The following is a 22,427-nucleotide window of genomic DNA, read 5'->3' on the forward strand; positions in this document are numbered from 1 at the left end:
TGCTGTTACCTAATGAAACTTCACATGGAGGTTTTTATAAAATGACAATACTGTATTTATTTTACTTAAGTGTGCTTAATATATTTTATTTTTAATATCAATGAGCATCACTTTTTAAGAGGTTTGGTTTCCTGAAGTGTTTTGTGTTGGTTTTGTTTTTTTTTAAACCGTGTTACTGAAATTGTGCTATAGTTCCAAAGGGCATTCGCTGGCTTGAGAGCTCCTCAGGAATCCATTAACAAAGAATAAAAGTTGTGGGGTTTTTTTTTAGTATACAGTGATTATGAAAACCTTGACTTCTAAAAAAAATATGTATAGATATGGGTATCGTGGAAGGGACTGTCGAGCCAATGTTTACCTCCTTCCTACCGGAGAAATTGTGTATTTCATAGCATCAGTGGTGGTACTATTTAACTATGAGGAGAGAACTCAGCGACACTACTTGGGTCATACAGACTGCGTTAAATGGTTAGTATATAATATTTGCATGTAAGTATGTAATAATGCAGAAATGTACTTTTTTTATTCTCTCCTAGTGTATGTACAAACTCATTAATGTCTTCATAATTGTAGTTGTTTTTTGTTTCATCAGTCCCAGTAGATTGCACTGTAGTAGACACTGCACAAGTGAACGGTGCTGGAGCAGTCCATGCTACCTTAGGGTTTCTGGTTTAAATGTGAAACAACAGAATAGGTAGACGAGCTAAGAGTGACAGATTAGAAAAAGGATCTTTGCGTAAATTATTCTAAATAGATGTCTGAGAAATTAAAAATAGTTGTCGGCCTAATTGTGAATCAGTGATATACACACAGCATGGCAAAGGGTGTAGTCTTAAAGGAGAATCAGAAAACCATATGGAAAACTGAGCAATAACTTCCTCATTTTTTAAAAATAGATGCTCCATCCAAATATTAGGACTATATGAGAAATCAGAAAGATGTTTGCAAAACAAAACAGAGAAGCAGGGAAACTGAAGCCAACGTCATTGTGGGTGCAAGGGCAGTTGCTGCCTTTACAATGTTAGCCTGAAGAGTAGTGCCCATAATGTAATGGTCAACATAAGCTCCTTACTGTACCTGAATGGAGCAGAGTTGCCATCTAAACCTCTTTTCTCCTGACTGTGCTTTGATAACTGTAATTTTTTCCTGTGGGAGGACTGCTGTCAGTCTTGTGTTCTTCACTTCTATTCAGAAAACTAGACTGAATTGTAAATGGTTTTGGTGTCCATCACTCTGACCTCTTCAGCACCCTCCACTCCCTGCACTCCCTCTCCTGTTTCAATGGCTTTTTTCACCTTTGTAATTTTACAGAGAAAGCAAACAAGAAGGTTGGTCAGAAAATCACTAGGACTAAGAGGATGTGTACTCTGAAATGACACTATTTCTTTTGTCACATCAGCTCCTAAGCAAAATGTGATAAGCAAAAGCAGAGGTTTTTACTTACACTAGTAGTGCACCATACTAGAGAATTTCGTTAGTACAATTACATCAGCAATTCATTTCAAGTGGCAGTAATCCCTGACTCCTGGGTGCACAAGCCCTCAGCCAACTTTTCAGCTGTTTTTTTTCCTCAGGTTCGTGCTATCTGTAAGTTTAGGCATAAAATACGCTGTAGTATTTATAAATATGGCATATAACTACGTGTAGGAAGATCATCACGAGGCAATGTGTATTTTGTTACAGTGGACTCCCAATATAGTGCAAACCTGAGATTTGTCAGACCACATGTGGAGGTGGCTCTTCTGGCAGTCCTGGTTTTATGCCAGCAGCCAACGTAAGAGCCCAATTGACCCGTTAGTACAGTGTGTAATGAAATAATCTGATGAAAAACATTCAAGTTGTCTCATTAAAAGTGGGATTTAGGATCATAAGTGTCTTCATGGGCTTCTCTTGAGAAAGAAAAAAAAATTTACAAAAAACCTCTCAGTTTTGAAGACCTATGACAGCAAAAGCAAGTCATATTTCTGTCTGTCTTAGTCTTGCAGTTCATCCAGACAAAATTAGAATTGCAACAGGACAGTTAGCTGGAGTGGATAAAGATGGAAGGGTAAGTAATAGAGCTGTTGAGCAGTAGTGTCTTGTTTTGAAAATCAGGAAAAAGTGTTTTGGTTTTTTTAAATCTCATAATCTTCCGTTTGCAGTTTATTTTAGGCACTGCATTTACTGAGATATCTTGCTGTTTCTGTATCTCTAGCAAAAGACAGTAGCAACTAAGCACTCAGCCATACATCAAAAAGAGCGGAAGCTCCTAAAGTCCTTTATCTGTAACATAGAAAACTCAATTTTAATTCTGCAAACAAATGTGCAGCTTGTAATTGATTTATAGGGCCACATCATTTCTGTCACATTTCTTTCAATAAGTCTTGTCCCAGAGGAGAAAAAGTGCCCAGTTCTGTGGGTCAGTGTACTCTTAAGGCTTCTTGGAAGAGGAAACCAACTTTGAAAATCTGTGGAAGGTGTGTCAGGCTTTCCTACAGACTTCCTCATTTGAGACCAAGTGTTTTTAAATGTTCTTGTCTCTGGCTGTTGGCTGACTGTCAAAATCTGAATAATTGCATTGTCTTCATGATGTTGTGGACAGAGAAAAAAAAAAGTGGGGGGAAAGACATCCTATGATGTGGAGAAGCACATTAAATATAAACCTTACTCAGATGTTCAATGTAATGTCTTACATTTTGTAAGAAACTGATGTGAAGTTTTTTTGTATAGATATTATGATGATTTCCACTGAACATTCGTTGAATCTCTTGTTAGGACTGGTTGGTTTGGTTTTCCATCAGTGAGCTGTTTTGTTGTCACTTTCTATGGTGAATGCTGTCCTTAAGCCAACTCAGTTCCCACTTTGTGATTATTTCACATTTATGAAGCTAAGTTGGTTTGGGATAGTACTTGTATGAAATAAAACCATGGACATTTTCCTTGAATGGTTGATAATAGTTAGAGAACTCAGACCCCCCTAGGGTTTGGGGTTTTTTGTGTTTTTTTCCCCTACTGTATACATATATATATATATATATATGAAACAGAGTTTGAACATTTATTTCAGTTGCATAAGATTGCTAGGTCTCGGGACTAAAATGCAAGATACCTCTTCCATTATTTATTCAATGATTTAAATTGGGGGAAAAATTATTTTCATGGCTATCACATGCCACTCAACTTCTTGCCCCAGTGGCACCACTGCCATGTGTGTAGCCCAGATTGGGAGGCAAGGGAGCAAGATTGTCTTGACTCTCGCCTTTTGAGCTTCAAAATACTCTCCAGCAGCTTTGTTAGCACAGGCCATCCTGCATTTCGGTCCGCGGTTTGTGATTCGGGTAGCATCTACCTACTAACAAAACTTGACACCTGGATATGATGCTTTCACTGTTGATGACGCTGTTTGTCCCATTGCTTCTTCACACAGCCTCTGCAGCCCCATGTTAGGGTCTGGGACTCGGTGAGCCTGGTGACACTGCAGGTTATCGGCATGGGGACTTTTGAACGTGGAGTGGGGTGTTTGGATTTTTCAAAAGCGGTAAGATGGGCACAATTGCTTCACGTGTTAAATAATTTATCCAGTCCTCTGTAAATGGGAATTAAATCTCTGAACATGTTTGTATGTGGTTGTTTAGCTGATCTGTTTTGGTATTAAAAGTGTGTCAGTAAAGTTTTATATATACACTTTATAAAACCAGTGGACAGTGAGCTAGCTGGAAAAACAGGAAATTGCACATGTAAAATTGCGGTAACAAACTACCACCAAATAAATAGCAGGCAAGAAAAGCCTTAACGAGAAATTAAAATATGTGCTTGGTTTGGTAGTTTGGTTTTGTTTGTGAGGTACTTGGTTTTTTGTTTGGATGTTAAAAACACGTTTGTCAGTGAGGTATGTGAAGGCAAATTTCAGTGAGTTCTGATAGAAAGGGTAGCTTTTTGCTTGCACAGCTGGAGTAGGTTTTTATCCACTAACAGGAAATTTAAAAAAAAATCATATTGTGCTGTTTTTTCCCGAGGAATAATTTCTTCAATTTGTTTCCTTTACATAGCAAAAAAAACATAATAAAATAGAAGTCTTTTTATTAGGCCTACAGAATTTGTCAGAAAAATCAGTAGCCAGTGGAGATGTGTTACTTGGCATTGATGAAGTTCTTATGTCAAAATTAGCAGGCGGGGGGAGGTTTGTAAAATATGTGTATATTTTAATCTTTAAGCTGCCTTTGTATTTTTGCCAAAGCACCAAGACATATCAGACCTTCTGAAAACTCAGCCTGTTATTCTTGCATCCCAGCAAGAAGAATTCATAGGCGTAAAAAAATAAAAAATGCGGAAAAGAATGTCTGCTGTATTTTGCTATTAGATTCGCAGGATGGCTGACGTGGGCAGGGGTGGCTGGAGCTCACCTCATCCACCCGCCTGCTCACAGCAGGCTCAGGCAGAACAAATTGCTCTGGTCTGTGTCCAGCTGAGCTCTGGGTATCTGCAGGGATGGGGACTCAACAGTCTCATTGGGCAACCTATTGAAAAGAAATGCTTACACATTGAAATGATGCTAAGATATTTGTATCTAGGTTTTGCCTTTCATTTTTTTTAATGAATAGGAGCTAGCATAAATAAAATAGAATAATGTGATAGGAATACGGTCATTCCTGTCACTCTAACCAATAAAACTTTTAAATTCAGATACTTTTTTTTTCCAGGCGAATAAGCATGTCCCATCATTTTAAAAACAAAATAAACAAAAAAAACCCACTAAGGTATTTTTGAGGACTAGATTTTAGTTTTTATTAGTTTGTTTTGCAGCTGCAACTGATTTTGATACCTTATTACAGTCTCATATGATTCCTCACTGGGCTGAAAGAGTGAATGTATGTACCTAGAACTTTTTTTTACCACATAATTCCATTAAACCGTGCAGGAGCTGTCTGTATCACCAATGTCCTGAGGGTGTCTTTCCTTTAATGATTAGCATGTATATTTGCAAAGTACTGCTCATAATAGCACTAGTGTTTGAGAATTAAACTTTCAGCCACCTCTGTTTTTATAATTTGTTAAAGAATGCAGTTGAACTGCAAGAATCAACTTTAAAATAAATAAGGTCTCTTCCAAATCTTTCTACACATGTCCTTGAAACAACTGGTTTGTGCAAGTATGTGTTGCTGCAAATAAGCATGTTTTTGTGCCTAGATTTTCTGTCTGCTCTTTTAATCCTGTTTAGCCATTTTGTTGTAAAATTGTTCAGAATAAACAATTTCAGTTATTTAATACCATAGATGCCAGTCTTTCTGCTCTGTAAGCATAATTTTCTTCAAAAGTTTGCAGCGGTTTTACCAACTACGTGATGAAACCACTGGTATTTTTAATACTCCATGAGGAAAATATGAGATGTGCTTACAAAAGTTGATAATGTAAATTTGTGTGTATGTGATGGTGACATTTAAGAAAAAAAAATGCAAGTTGGAGCTTGTGTGTCTGTCCTCTGAGACCTGAGAAAAAAAAACAAAATATGTGCAGAATAGAAAAATGGAGAAACCTCCTTGCTACTAGCATGATATTGCAAACAAGAAAGAAAAACAAACAAAAAACCCAAAAGAACCAAACAACCAAAGGGAAAAAAACCTGCAAGCAAAACAAATTAAAAGGGAAAAAAAAAAGGTAAGATACTTTTAAAGCTTTACTAGAATATTATTTGAAACATGGTCTTTTTTGTAAGATTATGCAAAAAATCGGTGTCTGTCTTTAAGAGAAAAAGGAAATACCAGATATATTGAGCTTATAATTACTTGAAAATGACTTGCTTAATTTATATTTGTACCTTTGTGGTTTGTTTTTTTATTAAATACTGCTGCCCTGTCTCTTAATGGGTTCTGATGGTACTTTGTCAACACTTTTTTCTTTTTCCTTTAGGATTCTGGTACTCACTTGTGTGTAATTGATGACTCGAATGAGCACATGCTCACTGTGTGGGACTGGCAGAGGAAATCAAAAATAGCAGAAATAAAGGTAATTATTGCACAAATTAATGTTCTGAAATGCAAGTGGTTTTATTCCCATGAAAATACAAGAGTTTGTGAGACACACATTTTGTCTTATTTGGAAAACACAATTGTGTAATAGTGCCAATACTGGTTTGTGTAAGGGCACTAAAGTAATTCATTCTTAACTGTTATTTTGGAAGGTTTTTGAATATTGGAGCACTTTTAATTCCATTTTACTTATACCCGAAGACCCAATCCAAATAAAGCGATTCTCTAATATTTTTCTAATTAAAAAAGAAAAAGTCTTGGGAACTTTTGAGAAACTGAAGTGAGGATTCAGTCTGTAGTTTATTTAAAAAAAAAAAAACAAGTAATAAGGAATATGTAAATGTATTATTTACATTTTTGTCTGAATCGAGTTCCAGGCACTTATTCTCAGTACATATGTCTCTTCTCATTTGAAGTCCATTAGTACTTTTGTAGATTGTAATCTTGTCTGCTTTCCTATTTCTTTCATAACCTTCTGAATTTCTGATCAGTGAGAAGCATTCAAAGCTGTTGTGCTCAATCACAGAATCGCTCGGTTGGAAAAGACCTCTGAGATCATCATGTCCAACCGTTCCTGTCTACCCCCTAAACCAGATCCTTAAGTACGTCATCTACTCGCTTTTTAAGCACATCCAGGGATGGTGACTCCACCACCTCCCTGGGCAGCCTGTTCCAGCCTCTGACAACCCTTTCAGTAAAGAACTTCCTCCTTATCTCTAACCTGAACCTCCCTTGGCACAGCTTGGTGCTGTTTCCCCTTGTTCTATCCTCCATCACCTGGGAGAAAAGACCAGCACCCACCTCTCTACAACCTCCCTTTAGGTAGTTGTAGGTGGTGATGAGGTCTCCCCTCAGCCTTCTCTTCTCCAGGCTAAACAAGCCCAGTTCCCTTAGCCGCTCCTCATAAGGCTTGTTCTCCAGACCCCTCACCATCCTTGTGGCTCTTCTCTGAACACGCTCCAGAATCTCAACATCCTTCTTACAGTGAGAGGCCCAGAACTGAACACAGTACTCGAGGTGCGGCAATGTTCATGTAAAGTTGATATCACTGGAAACACCCAATCCAATAATAACTTATTCTTGAAGTCCATATGTTGAGACATACTGCTTTGTGTTGTACATTGTCAGGCATGGAGATACTGCATAGTTGTGGAACTGAGTATCTTTTATTATTTTTTTTAATCGTGAGTCAGCAAGTGAAATACTCCACAAGCATGTATGTCTATGTGATTACAAGCTTTCAATTTCAGATGACAAAATCAGGTTGGTTTCACTAATTTTCTTTAAATTACGTTGTCCAATATTAATTATATTCTGTGCTTAAGTTTTAATTCTGTGTCAGTATTTTCATTTCCTTGCTGATATTTAACATGAAGCTCTTTGGCATATGCCTTGTATTTCCCATTTTATTGGCATATGCCTTGTATTTCCCATTTTATTGGCATTATGTTTTGAACTATTTTCACTCTTCAGGGAGTTCCCTGGTGTTTCAGAATTGTCTGAAAACAATTTGTCAGGGACAGCTTGCCCTTCTAAACGTGAATAAGTACTGGGCTTGATCTTGCAGTATCTTAAGCACCTTCCATGATAGTTGGTGTGAGCAGAGTAGAGTTTCATCCCTTGAGCTAGGGTGCAAAACAGAAGCGTTTTCTCAGCTGAACTCCATTTAAATTTTCAGTCCTTAGTTTCCATACAATTTGTGGATATAGTAGATCTGTTCATGTGGAAGAAACTGTGTAAAAAGCGTAATTCAATAAATATGGCCATCAACAAAAAAATGAGACTTAAGAAGGTTGTCTTCCTGGAATGAGCCAAAAAACGGTGAAGTGGGGAAGGGGCACTCCCTCAGGTGCCTGTTCAGCAGCCCTTTTATGGATACCCCATTAAAACATCAGCTTAAATCCCATAGGAGTAAATGCATTGATGCATTTACTTAAGTGTTTTGTACAGTCATTGCCTCCAGGAGATTGTCTTCAAAGATAGTTTGGTTGAATTAGAAGTTAGATAAGTGACTGGTCAGTTCATTATATTTGTAAAATCTATTGGATGTAAAACCTTGACTAAAGATCTCTTCTTAATGTAAAAAAAATCAATATATATATAAAAAAAATTACATTTGATTTAGCACAGAACACTTATGGATTCTTTGAAGCATATGATGAGCTTCTAGTTCCTCATACCTCTGTTCTGAAACTTGGCATTTTACATCTGTTTCTAGTAGTTAATGTCCCATCTGAATAAATACTATTTTTGTTATTATTTCAGACTACAAATGAAGTTGTTCTTGCTGTAGAATTCCATCCAACTGATGCAAATACTATAATAACATGTGGCAAATCTCATATATTTTTCTGGACCTGGAGTGGTAATTCATTGTCAAGGAAGCAAGGGATATTTGGGGTAAGAATGTCTTAATATCAGATCAGTTTTAAATCAGTGGAATGATCTACTCACGCTTTCTATAAATTTGCTTCGTTGTTACCGTGCATTGTTTGAGCAGAGAGGTGAATAAAAAGAAGAAGTTTAAATTCTGCTTCATGTGTGCAGATTGTATAAGTGTGGATACGGTTATACTAATTACATAAAGAATACAAGCAGTTATCCCTTTCTTTTGCTTATTTTGTTTTAGAAATATGAAAAACCCAAATTTGTTCAGTGCTTGGCTTTTTTGGGAAATGGTGATGTGCTCACTGGAGACTCAGGTGGGATAATACTTATATGGGGCAAAACTACTGTAGAATCTACTCCAGGAAAAGGACCTAAAGGTAAGACCCATTCACAGTTAATCATAGATTTTAGCCTGTAGAAGACAAAAATAAAGGATTGTATTAGAAAAAGAATAGGGAAACAGGCTTGACTAAGGTTGTATACTTCGTATTATTAACAGGTGGTACTAAACTACTTTAAGTCTCATGAATTTGCTGACTTAAGAGCAATCTAGAGTTTCGCAGTAATTAATGAGACTGACTGAAGTGAATAAAAACTACTTTATCTAAATGTTTTGCATTTAAAAACCCGCACAGTTAATCAGCTTTCCTATCATCTTGAGATTTGAAAAATGCTGTAGGATCAATTTGAGGATTCTGCAGGCTACTCTTGCCTGTTGAGGCTTGTGTTGTACTGTTCTTAGTCACAGAGGAATACAGTTAAGTGTTGAAGCTGATGTTAATAGGACTTGTATGTGAAGGAAAAATATAATGTGCAGTCGTACCAGTTATGTAAATAACACTATCAGGTTTAGTAGATACTCAAGTCTTGGCTGCAAAGTAAACTTTAAAACCCATCTTATTTGAAATTTGGATTAAACATACTCTTTAGGGCAAAGCTTTTGTAACAAAAGAAGGAAAATTATTTGTGACCCAATATATGCAGACCTGGCACAGCTGGGCCCTCAGTTAACTTATAAATTCAAGGATAATTTATTTTACTTGGCAGCTATTTCAAACACTCTGGTTTAAATTGGTATGCCAGGAAAACATTCATGTAAAAAGTAAATTTTTAATGGTAAGTCTGCTTTTGTAGGTAAATCTTTTTCTTGTCTTTCAAGCTGACTGCAATGGAAAAGTAATTTAACAAATTATCTGATGTTTGATTTTGAAGTTCTTGTGCAATAATAACCTTTTCCCAGTATAGTCTTAAAAGATATTGAATAGAACATTTATTTACATTGGCTTAATTAAATATGGGTTCTTTTTGTTGGTTTATCACATTAGATGGGTCACAGGACTTGATCTCTTTTTCACAGTGTGAGATGATGCTGACTTGAACTAACTTGAGCCATAGGCAGAGTCGGCGAATTTAAGCTCGTTTTTAATTTCTGTGGTGTTTTAGGCTTTTTCTGTGATTGCTATTTGAAAACATGCAAGTCTCAAAGCACCAGAATCTTTGCCTTCTTTAAAATATATTTTCCTACAGCAGATCGAATTGGAATACAAAAGGATTCCTTTGCTACCTTTGTTGTTTAATTTTCTCATCTCTCTCTCATTCTTCCTAGTGTTTTCCTCTGGGTAGACTGCTATATTGATAGATGCCAAATGCTGGTTACACTGTTTTGAAGTAAGGCAACATCCAGCATTAGATACTGGGTTCATACATCCTGGAAGCTTTCTATAAATAATTTGCTTTTTATTCCCATAAGACTATAGATGAGTCTTTGAGTTTCTTTAATAAAATAGCTTTAATTCTTTTCTAATAATGACTTGCTAAATATTTATTGACTCTAAAGGACAGTTTCTCTTGTATCTGGAAAAAGCGTGTTCCCTTGGATAGCAGAGAAATGAAAGCATTTTGCAAATCGTGGTTGTTCTTGCCTTCATAAGTTGTAGGACATTCTATCTCAAAAAAGTTTCTATTCAGAAGGACAGGTCCTTTGTTTTATCTTTTTATCCTGTAAGAAAACAGTACCACCTTGTGTTTGCAATACTAATGCAGTACTAATAGCTTCACAGTCCAAATGTAATTATTTATTATACACTGTTACTTTATTCTTCTGCCAAAAGGCACAGCTTCTTGTAAACCTCAGGTGAAAAAAATGAGTAACGTTCTTTATTATTTTCTTTTTCTGAATGTAGGAGTATATCAGATAAGCAGACAAATCAAAGCTCACGATGGCAGTGTATTCACACTCTGTCAAATGAGGAATGGGATGCTGCTAACTGGAGGTGGGAAAGACCGAAAGATCATCCTGTGGGATCATGATTTGAATCCCGAAAGGGAAATTGAGGTAAGAAAGCAAAAGTAACAAGGGCAAAGTATTGACTGGCAAGAAGGAGCTCTCTCCACCATTTGGAGAATCGGTGGTTAGGATGATAGTATATCTTTTGGCTGCTGTCATTTTAAGTGGATGACAATGTTTTATAATAAAAGGGTTTCTGCCTATAAATGAGCCTATATGAGGCTTCAAGTCTCTGTTTAAGCTGAACAGAAATTTTAAGACTTTTCTAAACCTTTCTTAGTTTCTTTTATTCATCCCTTTTTTGAGTGTATTCTTTAGTATCACCTGTGTTTCTGTTTGCCTTTCTGAAGCAAGATAGTGTTACCAGGAATTGAGTGTTTTAATAGATTTTTTTACATAAGGCAAACAATTGGTAGGATACATATGGGTATTCTGTAAGAATTAATGATTAATTTAACTTTATCCTAAAACAGGTGTTCAGTGAATATGTATGTCTTTGTGATTTGGCTGTATGGCAGTGCTAAGTAAATGGGGAGGAACTGGAAAAAAAGCTGTACATTATGGATTTTAAAATACTTAGCATTTTTCTTGACAAAAAATTACCTCTTTCAATCATGTGTTCTTCTTAAACAGTAGTTTTAATAATTGTTTATTCCTCTTACCTAGTGTCCATTTATAGCAGCATTTTTTCCTTAATATGTATGTTTAGTTCTATCTAGAGATTGTTATTACCTTGAATCTAATATTGACCTTTAGAAGACAAGTCTGAGAGTAAGTAAGCATTGATATATACATATGTCATATACAACTCTTAGGCTTAACTAACTCACTCTATGCATATCAGTATTTCTATTTTCCTTTTGTTAACAATATTATGTTAAAGCTAATTTTTTTATGTTGAGAAATATTACCAGAATCCTGACAGGTAACTTTCTGAATGATTGCATTTATTTTGTGTCTTCTGTGACTAATATTAAAGTTAGTGTATTTTCTAAAGATAAATCATTTAGAAAACCAAACAGATGCACACTATACAATAAAGCAGTGTATTATAATTCAAGAATGCAATAAACAAACTCAGTAAAATTCAGAATCATTGCTGACAGACAGCATATGAAAATTTACTTACGGCTAATCAGGAAGCATTAAGAAAATCCTGAAGCATTTACCGTGTGCTACAAAAGTTTCTTCTTATTTTTCACAACGTGTTTTGAGAAGTAAACATTAGCTATGTATTTATTATTTGTACCCATATAAGATGAGTTGTAAGGTTGTGGAGTGCATATAAGTGCCTACCAAGATGTGTGATATGGTTTTACAGATGTTTCTCTTTCTAGGTGCCTGACCAGTACGGAACAATCAGAGCAGTAGCGGAAGGAAAAGCAGATCAATTTTTAGTGGGTACTTCACGAAACTTCATTTTGCGGGCAACATTTAACGATGGTTTCCTAGTAGAGGTACAGGTAAGCACAATTTTTTATTCTTTTTTTAAACTATAACTCAAAATGTAAAGGATTTCCCTACCAGTGTGTTATTTTAAGAGAATCTTTATTTTATTTGTTGTTAAATCATATGCATTTCCTTTCCAGGGACATACAGATGAACTCTGGGGACTGGCATCGCATCCTTTCAAAGACTTATTTTTAACCTGTGCCCAAGATAGGCAAGTTTGTATGTGGAACTCTGTGGACCACACACTGGAATGGACCAGACTGCTAGATGTACGTCAGCCCTTTAATGTTAAATATAAAGTGGGAAAATAGGAAAAAGCATTTGTTTTCTGCAACACCCTTGTCCCATCTGATTGCAAGAGAAGCAGAAATCCTGTACTTATATCTTTAAAAACAGCTATTTGGAAGCTTTGATAAACTTAACCAGACTCCTCAGACATTATATGAACTGTAATCTGGTTACAATTGTCTGATGCCATTATGATAATCCTAGTTGAATAAAACTTAGTCCTTTGTTCTTGTTGCAATTTAACTTTTTTCCCAATTATTCAAACAATCTGAAAAGAATATCATACAGTTTTGCAGGGTTTGGCTTTAAATGTCTTTCCTTACTGTCATTGCTCATTTCATATTTTGGCTAGTTCTGTCCTCATACCCAAGCAAAAGATTCTTTTTGCACAGAAATGTAGGCTTTAAAGAAGACCATGTAGTGCATATCACCGATACATTAAAAGAAAATCTGTCTGAGGATTACAGGCACGGTGCTAACCGATTGGTTTTCCCTGTGTCAGTTCATCTCAGACTTTTAGGGTAGCTTTGGTACAAGGAGAGGTGTTTGGCTGTAAGGAAGCAGGCGAGTAAATGACATGTCTGTGCCTCTCTGTTCAGGAACCGGGGCACTGTGCTGACTTCCATCCCAGTGGAGCAGTGGTCGCAATAGGAACGCACTCGGGCAGGTAATTGCCTTTTGACTGAGTTGTGATGATTGAAAGTTTAATGGAGGCAGTTTGTTACTAAGCATCTTATATACAGGAATACATTTGCTTTTTTTTTTTTTTCCTCTTTACTTTGAGGTTAAGTAGCCTAAAAATCTTGAGGGAAAAGAGCAGATCTTTCTTACATGGTGAAGACAGAAGGATTATTTGACTGTTGTTAGGCTGTTCTGGTTTTTTAACTACTCTTTCATGAAAGCCCAGATCTTGTTGCGTTTTTTAAAAAAAACACTATTTTTTGCACAGGCTTCCATGCACCCTCCTTATTTGCTTTACCAAGTATCATATATTTTATTATTGTGTGTATGTTACATTAGGTTGTAACACAGATACAGTACAGATCTTTCTCTTTCCCAAATCAAACACACTTGCAACTTTTTAAATTGACATGGAGAGGCGAGAGAACAGGCTGGGGTTTTGATTTTTGTACAAGAAAAAATTCAATATAGCACTTTGCTTCAATGAAGTGCTGTTGAGCTGTTAGTATTCTTCCTGAAATCGTTACATATTTAAAAGCTATCAAAACACAAGCTGTTTTTTTTAACTCAGGCTTCTTGCAGTGGTAGAAAAAAATTGTTTTAATTCATAGTCAAACTCTGGCTTGGTATCACTTCCCAAGAAAGGAGTCCCATGCAATGGATTTTTAGCAGGAACAAGTTAAAACAAAAAACAGGGTATTTAGAAAGGTGAGAGAAGCAGATATCAAATCTACTAGCATTTTTATCCTGTGTTTCAGTTATATCTCATGGTTGACAACTTAGTGATAAAATAATGCATTGTGCATGTTAGAAAATGGGGATTTTTTGTGTGTTTTATTCACCCCCTAGAAATTTTTTCTATACCTAGCCTCATGGCTAAAAAACATTTAAAGTTTGTTTTTTAGAAACTGCTGAGTATATGCAACACACTTAAACTTTCCTGGAAAAACAGAATGTTTAATACTTTTTATGGAGTTTCTGTCTCCAAGGTGAAGATAGAGGCTGCACTAAATTCATTAGGTATAACATCAGGCTCGAAAACATGGTTTTCTTCCCAAGAAAAATCTTGCTGAGCTCTTTGCGTATTTGGTTTCCATATTGTACCTTTCTGTTTTTTCATCTCTTTCTACTTACAGCATTAAACTGAACATGCATTTCTACCTTCATTAAACAGAGCAGAAGATACTGGCCTAATAGTACTTGAAACAGGGAAAAGGGAAAAGAAGGTCAGGCTACATTTCTTGAGAGTTATTAGACATTTTTGAAATTACATCAAAGCACAATCAAGGCATATTGAGCACCTGAAGCATTCAATCTGTCATTTGCTTTTGATTGACTTCTCCCCTTTGTTACTTTAACATTACTTTTTCAGTTCAGCACTTTTCAGTTAAAATTCTTATTTTTAATTTACTTCATGCAACTGGTTTATACTGTATTGGATAGGTTTATGATAGTGGCCTTGGGTTTGGGTTTTTTTTTACCCCATTCTTCTTGGAATTAAGCAGTGGTATTTCCACCATTATATTTTATTGGGTTCTGAAAGTGCATGATTCAGTGATAAGTTTGAGTTCTACAAATAAAACTGAATTGAAATGAGGCCTGGTAAGTATACTAGTGGATGAGAAATAAATGGAGTTGTGAATCAAGCTAAACAGATCGGTTTTAAATTTACTGCCTAACCAGTGCCATCACACAGTGCTTTCTATGCCAGATAATCTGGTCCAAGGGAGTTACTTCCCAAGGAATGAGGGCTGCATGATGTATCTCGATTAATGTAGAAGAAAATAATCTCAGACTCATAACAAGCCATTTAATAACTTGATTCATAGCACAAAATACTCGCAGCAAATATTAAATGAGTCTAATCTGTTTAGCACTCAGGAAAACCAAACCTTAGATGTGTCTAGCTGTTGCCATTTTAGTGCGGCTCTGCTGCCAGTACGCAGGTCAGTAAGACAGAGGTAGGGAATGGAACATTAAGAAAGCTGAGTTTGGTGGTTAAAATCGTGACATCTGAAGAAAACTGAATTTTCTGCCTCTCTTCCCATTCTTCTCTGTTGTTTCACAGCTGTGTGTTTTTATCAGGCTAACATACCATTGTTTTGGTGTGCGTTTCGTGCACCACTCCCCATTATGAGTATTTGAGTTATCATTTCCCTTTTTGGGCTGTCTGCAAATGGTCTGCTGCAGGTTTTGTTAACCACTTCTTTAAATACCTTCTATCTGCCTGATCATCAATTGTCTGGGATTAAGCCTAGTTTGAATAGAACTGATAACTTTTGTGGATTCTGCTGTTTGCTGGAAATGCACAGCTGGAAGACTAAAAAGGGCTGGCAATCAGTAAACCTACCAGAAAAGTGGGTTTTTTAAGGTGCTATACAGATCCTTTTGCCATCTTGCCAGTGGTATTATTTGCAGGGAAGTAGACCTCTCTGTGACTAATCATGTAGAATAGCTTGAGTGCTGTGCTGTGTGTGTGAGTACACAAAAGCACTGCAGAAAAAAAAGACTAATAAGGTTCTTAAAATAATAACAACAACGTTGTCAAGAAAACTAATGACTGAAGGACAAGAACAGCCTAAGCCAGAGCCACAAGGAGGTAAATCAGTCAATAGAGCTATTGAGATTTATACCGGTTCGGTATCTGCTGTGGTATTAAAATGAAGAAGGCTAAATATCCCAGGGAATCAATCTTGTAAGATGAGTTGGTTTGTTCACCCTGATTAATGCCTTGCAGGCTCAACATTCAGTATTAACTAAACATGAGAATTGCAAGTATAAGTGCAAAAATTTATTACTACTATGGAATACTATTTCCCTAGTGACTTCATCAGAAAAGTTCTGCCTTCACAGATGTGAATTATCAGTAATAAATGTCTATCATGGGTCAGAATTTGTTTTCCAAAAGAGAGTAGTTTAACGGGTTTTGTTTCTAAAAGCATACTTTTTTTTAGATAGGTTATCAGTATTTTTTTAAAGCAAAGGAATGGGAAGACAAAAAGCAAATGAAAATGGCAAAAGTTCTCTCTTGTTTACATGATCACAAGTTAAGCATGTTATCTTTGGTAACAATTGAGAGAAAAATCAATAAAAATCAGAACAAGCAAAAGAGCCATTATCTTACAGCTGGGATACCATTCATCTGTTTATTTAATCCAATTTACAGATCAGAAGTTCATTTGGCAGCCAAGCTTTGCACATTTCACAGCCCTTAGGACTTTTCCAGGGTCAGCTGCTGTTTGCATGTTGCATACCTACGTGTTGGAGAGAAGATCCTCTCCCGAAGCACAGTCTCAAGGTGGACCTCAGCTGCTGGCGAGAAAGGCCTGTGTGGGGTGCGCTGATGAGCTGCTGTAGCTGCTAGACTGGGGACACATTTTGTGGAGACGGGTTCTCTGGTTGGCAGTGCAGTATTTGCCATGGCACTGGGAGAGTTTAGAAGTCTGAAGAGTGCATTTCTGATTACAGTTTGTGGAAGCATCAGGAAACAGCTGAACGAGATGTGACCAATGCTTCGTTTCATAAATGAGTATCAAAATTGTTGCAGCGCACTGACTGTTTCCTTGGTCAGCTAATACTGCTGCTAATATCTCTTGTTCAGAAAAATATTTGAAGAAGGACTGGTGTCACAAAACACTGTCTCCTAACGTCAAATGAAGACCAGCTCTTAAGAGCAGCAGAAGTTTTGTATTGTGTTTGATATCACACAATACCACTTCTGTGCTTTCAGTAAAATGGGAAGAGTATTGCATGTATTTCTGGTTGCAATTTAAGCTTAGGGTATCTGTCATTTTAAGTGAAGTTAACTGCAGGATTACCTGATTCAGTAACAGCCTTAAAAGATGAACTTTAAAAGCCAGTCTTGGGGCCAGAATCAAGAGGCAAGTCTCTGCCACAGCAGCCTCCCTACTCCGGCTGAGTATTTTGGGACACGGAGGGCTCAGCCCTCCTGTGGGCTGTCTGACAGAAGTGCTGTGCAGCACAGTCACCTGTGGGAGGGCATAGGAAGGGGGTACCCATCCGATTTGTGGAGGAAGGCTGCTTTTGGTTGTTACTGTGCTGAAAATGCATTTTTATATCCAGGCACCGCAATTATGCCGCTCAGGATAAACGAGGAGGAATTATGCTATGTCATCCTGCTAGATAAATAGATTTCAGGGTACAGTGCCCAAGTTCTCTGGTAAAATAAAAGGTTGGCTTCATGCTTCATATCTCCTGTTTTGCTGGCAAGAGGTGCATTGAGGAGCCTTCATCCTGTGCTAGATTCAGGAAAACAAAAAATAAGAATGAGATGGTGAGGCACTTTCAAACCAGCTTTTCGTGTTGGTTGAAAACCGTGTCACTTCAACTCAGTGATGTGTTCACACTTCTGTTGTCCCATCAGGGTGTACTTTTAGAGCAGTTTTGGTGTCATGATGGAGTGATTGTATTTCATTTTATGGTGGCAGAATGGCATAGGGACTGTCTCTCTTCCCCCTTTCCAAATGCTTTTGTGGTTTTGATTGAGGTTTTTTTGGTTTTGTGGGGTTTTTTTGTTTGTTTTGGTTTTGGGATTTGTTGTCGTTATTGTTGTTTTAACTTATTTTGGTTCCTTAATATCCATATGCCTGTCAGGTTTATCAGCTAGGTAACATTTTAGTGGAGCATTTGGCAAGGCCAAAGGAGGGCATAGTTTGAACTAAATAGCAGAATAGCAACTTGTGACTCCTAATTTATTCAGAGAACCCACATAGCAAAGAGCATAGAATGGAAATCAGCAGAGGATTACAGCTGAGAAACAATGAGCGTGGTTTCTGCTGCTGTCCACTGCAAACATATTAGCTGTTTTCCCCTGGTTGCATCTGTCTTGCACACAGATTATTCAACAGCCTGTGGCATATGGGTCTCAATGTTGTTATATGTATGTAATTTAATTTCTTTCATGTGGTTCTCTAACCACAAGCTGGCTTAAGGCACTGGGACCAGGCCACTTTCCTGATACCTAGCTGCCAGACACTGGATCAGCACAAGCTGGAATCTCATCTCTATCCATAGAAAGCAGCGATGCACACTGTTGTTCCTGGAGTTTATTTTAGGTTACATAAGTTTGTTATGAAATAAATGGTCCTAACTTTAGCGGTGTTCCACTGAGTTCACTGACGCAGTGGGTGGAATTGCCTTCCTTGTTTCCACAGCGTGTGGAATCACCGTTTGTCACCAGGGATGGAAACCTGGCTGCAGCGTATGCATGCCGTTGTGAGATCAGGCACAGCTTGAAGCCAATAAATTAAATTCTGATTACAGCTGTAATGCATTTAGCCATGTTGACATCTTACATTTTCATTATATATGTGTATGCATTTATATTTTTATTAAATTATCATTGCTATTTTTTGCTGTATTATTTAGGAGTTAGATGGGCATCAGAATAATTGCAGAATGCTCTGGTTCTGCTGATCTTACCTTTTTGCTGTCAGTAGCTATTTCAGTGTATGGGCCACTGAAGCTTTTTTAAGCTTCTCTGAGCTGTTTACTTGTGCTTCGTAACTAATACTGCAGGATAAAAGCTGTTGTTAAATATTAAACAGTCCACTTAATTACCTTAGTTACAGATCATCCAAGCAGGAAATTTAAAAAAATGCTAGGTTATAAACTGTCAAATTTCAATAAATGGTTATTTCTTCTTACTGTGATAAAATTATTCATATAAATGGAAAATACCAAATTAAAATATACTTTGTGTTTAAAATTAGTATGAAAGTGTTTTCTACTCCCTTCTATTACTTCAATTTTTTTTTTAACTTTGCTTTGTACAAATTGAAAGATAAATTTTTAAATCAAAGGTGTTCTTCAAAATGGGGAAGAAGATTAAAACTCAGCTGTAGCCTTAAGGCTTCAGGATGATAAGGTACAGCCATATTAGCAATCTGGTGGCATGTTTATCATCCAGTAGACATTTTGGTGATTACTGCAGTGTTCAAGGGAGGAGGAAAAAATTGGGCTGCATTTAGAACCTTTTATATATTCTTCACTGGATCACGTATTACTTTATGAACCAGAAAAGTGTTCCATTAAAAACAGATGTTCGCTGCGCTGTCCTTGAGGGGCAAGCATGAGAAAATGAAGGCAGGCAGTGGTTATTGCTCCTTTGCTTGCTTTTTTGTTTAGTGGAAGTGATTCTCTTTGGAATTCTCTCTCTAGGTGGTTTGTTTTGGATGCAGAAACGAGGGATCTGGTCTCAATACACACTGATGGCAATGAACAGCTCTCAGTGATGCGCTACTCAGTAGGTAGGCAGACTTATACTTTGGAGTAATTGCTGTTAAATGAGATGTCTGTTCTGTTAAACTGTCTGAAACTACTCCCCAGTCACTAGAAAAGGCAGAGCTTTGAAAAAAAATTGTGTAAGATGCTTAATATATAACTGAATAATTGGTTACAGATTTGTTTGTGTATGCTAAATGTTGGAGTTTTTAACTGCAGATGTTTCGGTCACCTTTCCCAGTCTGTCTTTCATGTTAATCTGTACTGCTAGAATAAATGCTAGCTTTGCTCCCAGAAGAGCTAAGAGTTCTCAACTAAATACTTGGCAGATGAACAGAAAAGTCTGTAAAAAGCTTAGTATGTCAGTAATACTTTAATATATTTCTTAGTTAATTTTCAAGTTTATTAATACAAAGCCATAAAACCCAGAGCTGTTTATTCAGTATGTGCTGTGAGATTACATGGAGTCCAAGCCAGTGTTGAGTATCCTCTTCAGACATGACATGACAGATCCTCAGAGGCTGAATCCTCTCTGTTAAAACTGGATGGAAGAACACTCCTGTAAATCTGTTTCTTGTTTGCTTTTGGATAACCTGCCGTGTCAGTGGGCAATATGTTCCCCTGCTGCTGCCACATCTGCCAAGCGTAGCAATATATTTCAAAGCACTGATGATCATTGACACTGCAGAGGCATTTGAACGTGATTCAGGGCAGCTTGTACCCATGTAATTTTTTTAAAATGGAGACAACACATGTTGGAAAAGTGCTTGTAATGTTTGAATGCTCCACTTGTCGTTTAGACCTTATCTCATGCTGATCTATATGCATGTCTCCCTGCCCCCACCCGCTCAAAAAATCTAAGCTAACTATAGAGTAAGTACTGTTCTGCATTTTTTGTGATGCAGAAAACTCAAGCCTGCCTGCTGTCGACAATTTCCAGAAATCCAGTGCAATCTCAAGTTTTATACCTTGTCCAAGGGACACTTATTTAAAAAAGCAGAAGTGGAAGAACTTTCCCTAAAAACACACCTGCAAAGTAAATAGATACTGACTGAAAAACAGCATAATGTAAACAGTTAATTTATCCTTAAATACAGTTCGTAAGCAGTAGTTTAATTGAGACTATTGTCTTAGTGATAAATCTGATATCATTAGAGTTTGGAAAACAAACATTCTGTTAACTTCTATCAAACATTTTGTGTTGTAGATGGCACCTTACTTGCAGTTGGATCCCATGACAACTTTATTTACCTCTACGTAGTAACAGAAAATGGAAGAAAGTATAGCAGATATGGAAAATGCACTGTAAGTTTTGGAGCAAATATAATCAACATTTCTTGAATTTTTATGTTAAACTTACACTGAGTTGTTAAGCAGTGGAACTCTCTCTGGGTTGATGCTTTTCCATGTTCAGTTTTGTTTATACGTTTTATGGGTTTTTTTTCAGCATTTGATTGATTCTAAACTTCAGGCTGATGAGTACCGTAACCATTAGTGTTAGGTGAACACTTTTGCATCAAATATGATTAATTTCTCAGACTATTGACTTTTTTTTTGAAAAGGGAATTTAGCAATAAGATGGAGAAATGCCTTGTACCAATGTGCTGAAACTGTTTTGGGGAAAATAACTACACTTGTTTGAGGGTATTTTCCCCCTGTTAGTAGAGTACTCGTTGGACCAACATGACATTATATGGTGGAATTTCATTAGAATATGTAATCTTGGAGGTTGCAAATAGGCACTATTTTTAGCTGTAATTGTTACTACAAAATTTGAAATTGGGGGATAAGTTAACAATAAATTTCTGACCCAGGGTAAATAAACGTAAGTGTAGCACAAGTAGTGGAGCTTATATTAGTCCTTACACTTACATAAGGTTGTCCTAGTGCTAAAAATGACATGCTTTTTATTTTTTCATTGTTTCACAGAGTCACAGAATCACAGAATGTTAGGGATTGGAAGGGACCTCAAAAGATCATCTAGTCCAATCCCCCTGCCGGAGCAGGAACACCCAGATGAGGTTGAACAGGAAGCCGTCCAGGCGGGTTTTGGATGTCTCCAGAGAAGGAGACTCCACAACCTCTCTGGGCAGCCTGTTCCAGTGCTCTGTTATCCTCACTGAGAAGAAGTTTCTTCTCAAATTTAAGTGGAACCTCCTGTGTTCCAGCTTGTGTCCGTTACCCCTTGTCCTATCATTGTTTGTCACCGAGAAGAGCCTGGCTCCATCCTCATGACACTCACCCTTTAAATATTTATAAACATGAATGAGGTCTCCCCTCGGTCTCCTCTTCTGCAAACTAAAGCGACCCAGCTCCCTCAGCCGCTCCTCATAAGGGAGATGCTCCACTCCCTTAATCATCTTTGTAGCCCTAATCATCTTTGTAGCCCTTTGTTTAGTTATCTAACATCCTGACCTTAAATTCCGTTATCTCTTTAGTGGGAATATTTATATAAAGAAAATCTAAATCTTAACGGGATTTGAAAATGATATCACAAGAATAGGTTCACATTTGAAATGTGAATTTTTTTTTTTTAAGGAATGCATCCACCACTCAAAACATTTTTCATATGTTTGTCACCAATTGCATTTATTTAGTTTTAAAAATAAGAGAACTTCTCAAGCTGCTTTGTTAATTGAAAATGGGAGGTAAGGGGACCTTAAACCTAAATTGTGGTTTGATTTTTTAATTTATTTCTAAGATTTTTTTCTTTTTTCCTTCTACAATCTTTGATGCAAGACTTGCAGTAGAAACTGTTAGTTAGAGGGGAAACAAACGGGCATTAGACAGTCCTCTATTGCAATGTGTGGTGTCTTTGAGAGATTTCTACCCATCACTTGGCTGAGGGTGCCCCACGCTGCTAGAGCATGGAGGTCCAGAGCAGCCAGAGTCCAGCTGTAGCCGGGGACATGGGGCTGTCACGGCAGTCAGCAGCAGTGGGGTTTGCCCCATCCCTGCGATGTCTAGGCTGGCAGGGAGGCCTTGGTGCTGGCATGGATGTGGTTGGGAGGGAAGGCTGTTGGGTGTGCTGGGGACTTCTTCATGACAGGATAATGGTGTAGGGGGAACCAGGGCATCCTGCA

At 37.2% G+C, this 22,427-nt stretch overlaps 1 protein-coding gene across 1 annotated transcript in view; it reads left to right on the forward strand.

Annotated features, from left to right (window-relative positions):
• Positions 1 to 318: 318 nt before the first annotated feature.
• The window catches only part of EML4 (echinoderm microtubule associated protein like 4), a gene marked incomplete at its 5' end in the record, with an annotated part of 34,023 nt that continues 11,914 nt past the window's right edge, over positions 319 to 22,427 (forward strand). The window contains 12 exons of the mRNA XM_010181207.1: positions 319 to 468; positions 1,978 to 2,047; positions 3,407 to 3,517; positions 5,887 to 5,982; positions 8,271 to 8,405; positions 8,635 to 8,770; positions 10,577 to 10,728; positions 12,018 to 12,143; positions 12,270 to 12,401; positions 13,020 to 13,087; positions 19,282 to 19,370; positions 20,552 to 20,649. Coding sequence (XP_010179509.1) covers positions 319 to 468; positions 1,978 to 2,047; positions 3,407 to 3,517; positions 5,887 to 5,982; positions 8,271 to 8,405; positions 8,635 to 8,770; positions 10,577 to 10,728; positions 12,018 to 12,143; positions 12,270 to 12,401; positions 13,020 to 13,087; positions 19,282 to 19,370; positions 20,552 to 20,649 — 1,363 coding nt within the window. The remainder of the gene's footprint in view (positions 469 to 1,977; positions 2,048 to 3,406; positions 3,518 to 5,886; positions 5,983 to 8,270; positions 8,406 to 8,634; positions 8,771 to 10,576; positions 10,729 to 12,017; positions 12,144 to 12,269; positions 12,402 to 13,019; positions 13,088 to 19,281; positions 19,371 to 20,551; positions 20,650 to 22,427) is intronic.

The sequence above is a fragment of the Mesitornis unicolor genome, unplaced genomic scaffold (assembly GCF_000695765.1).
Source record: "Mesitornis unicolor isolate BGI_N332 unplaced genomic scaffold, ASM69576v1 scaffold50393, whole genome shotgun sequence".
Lineage (NCBI taxonomy): Eukaryota > Metazoa > Chordata > Aves > Mesitornithiformes > Mesitornithidae > Mesitornis > Mesitornis unicolor.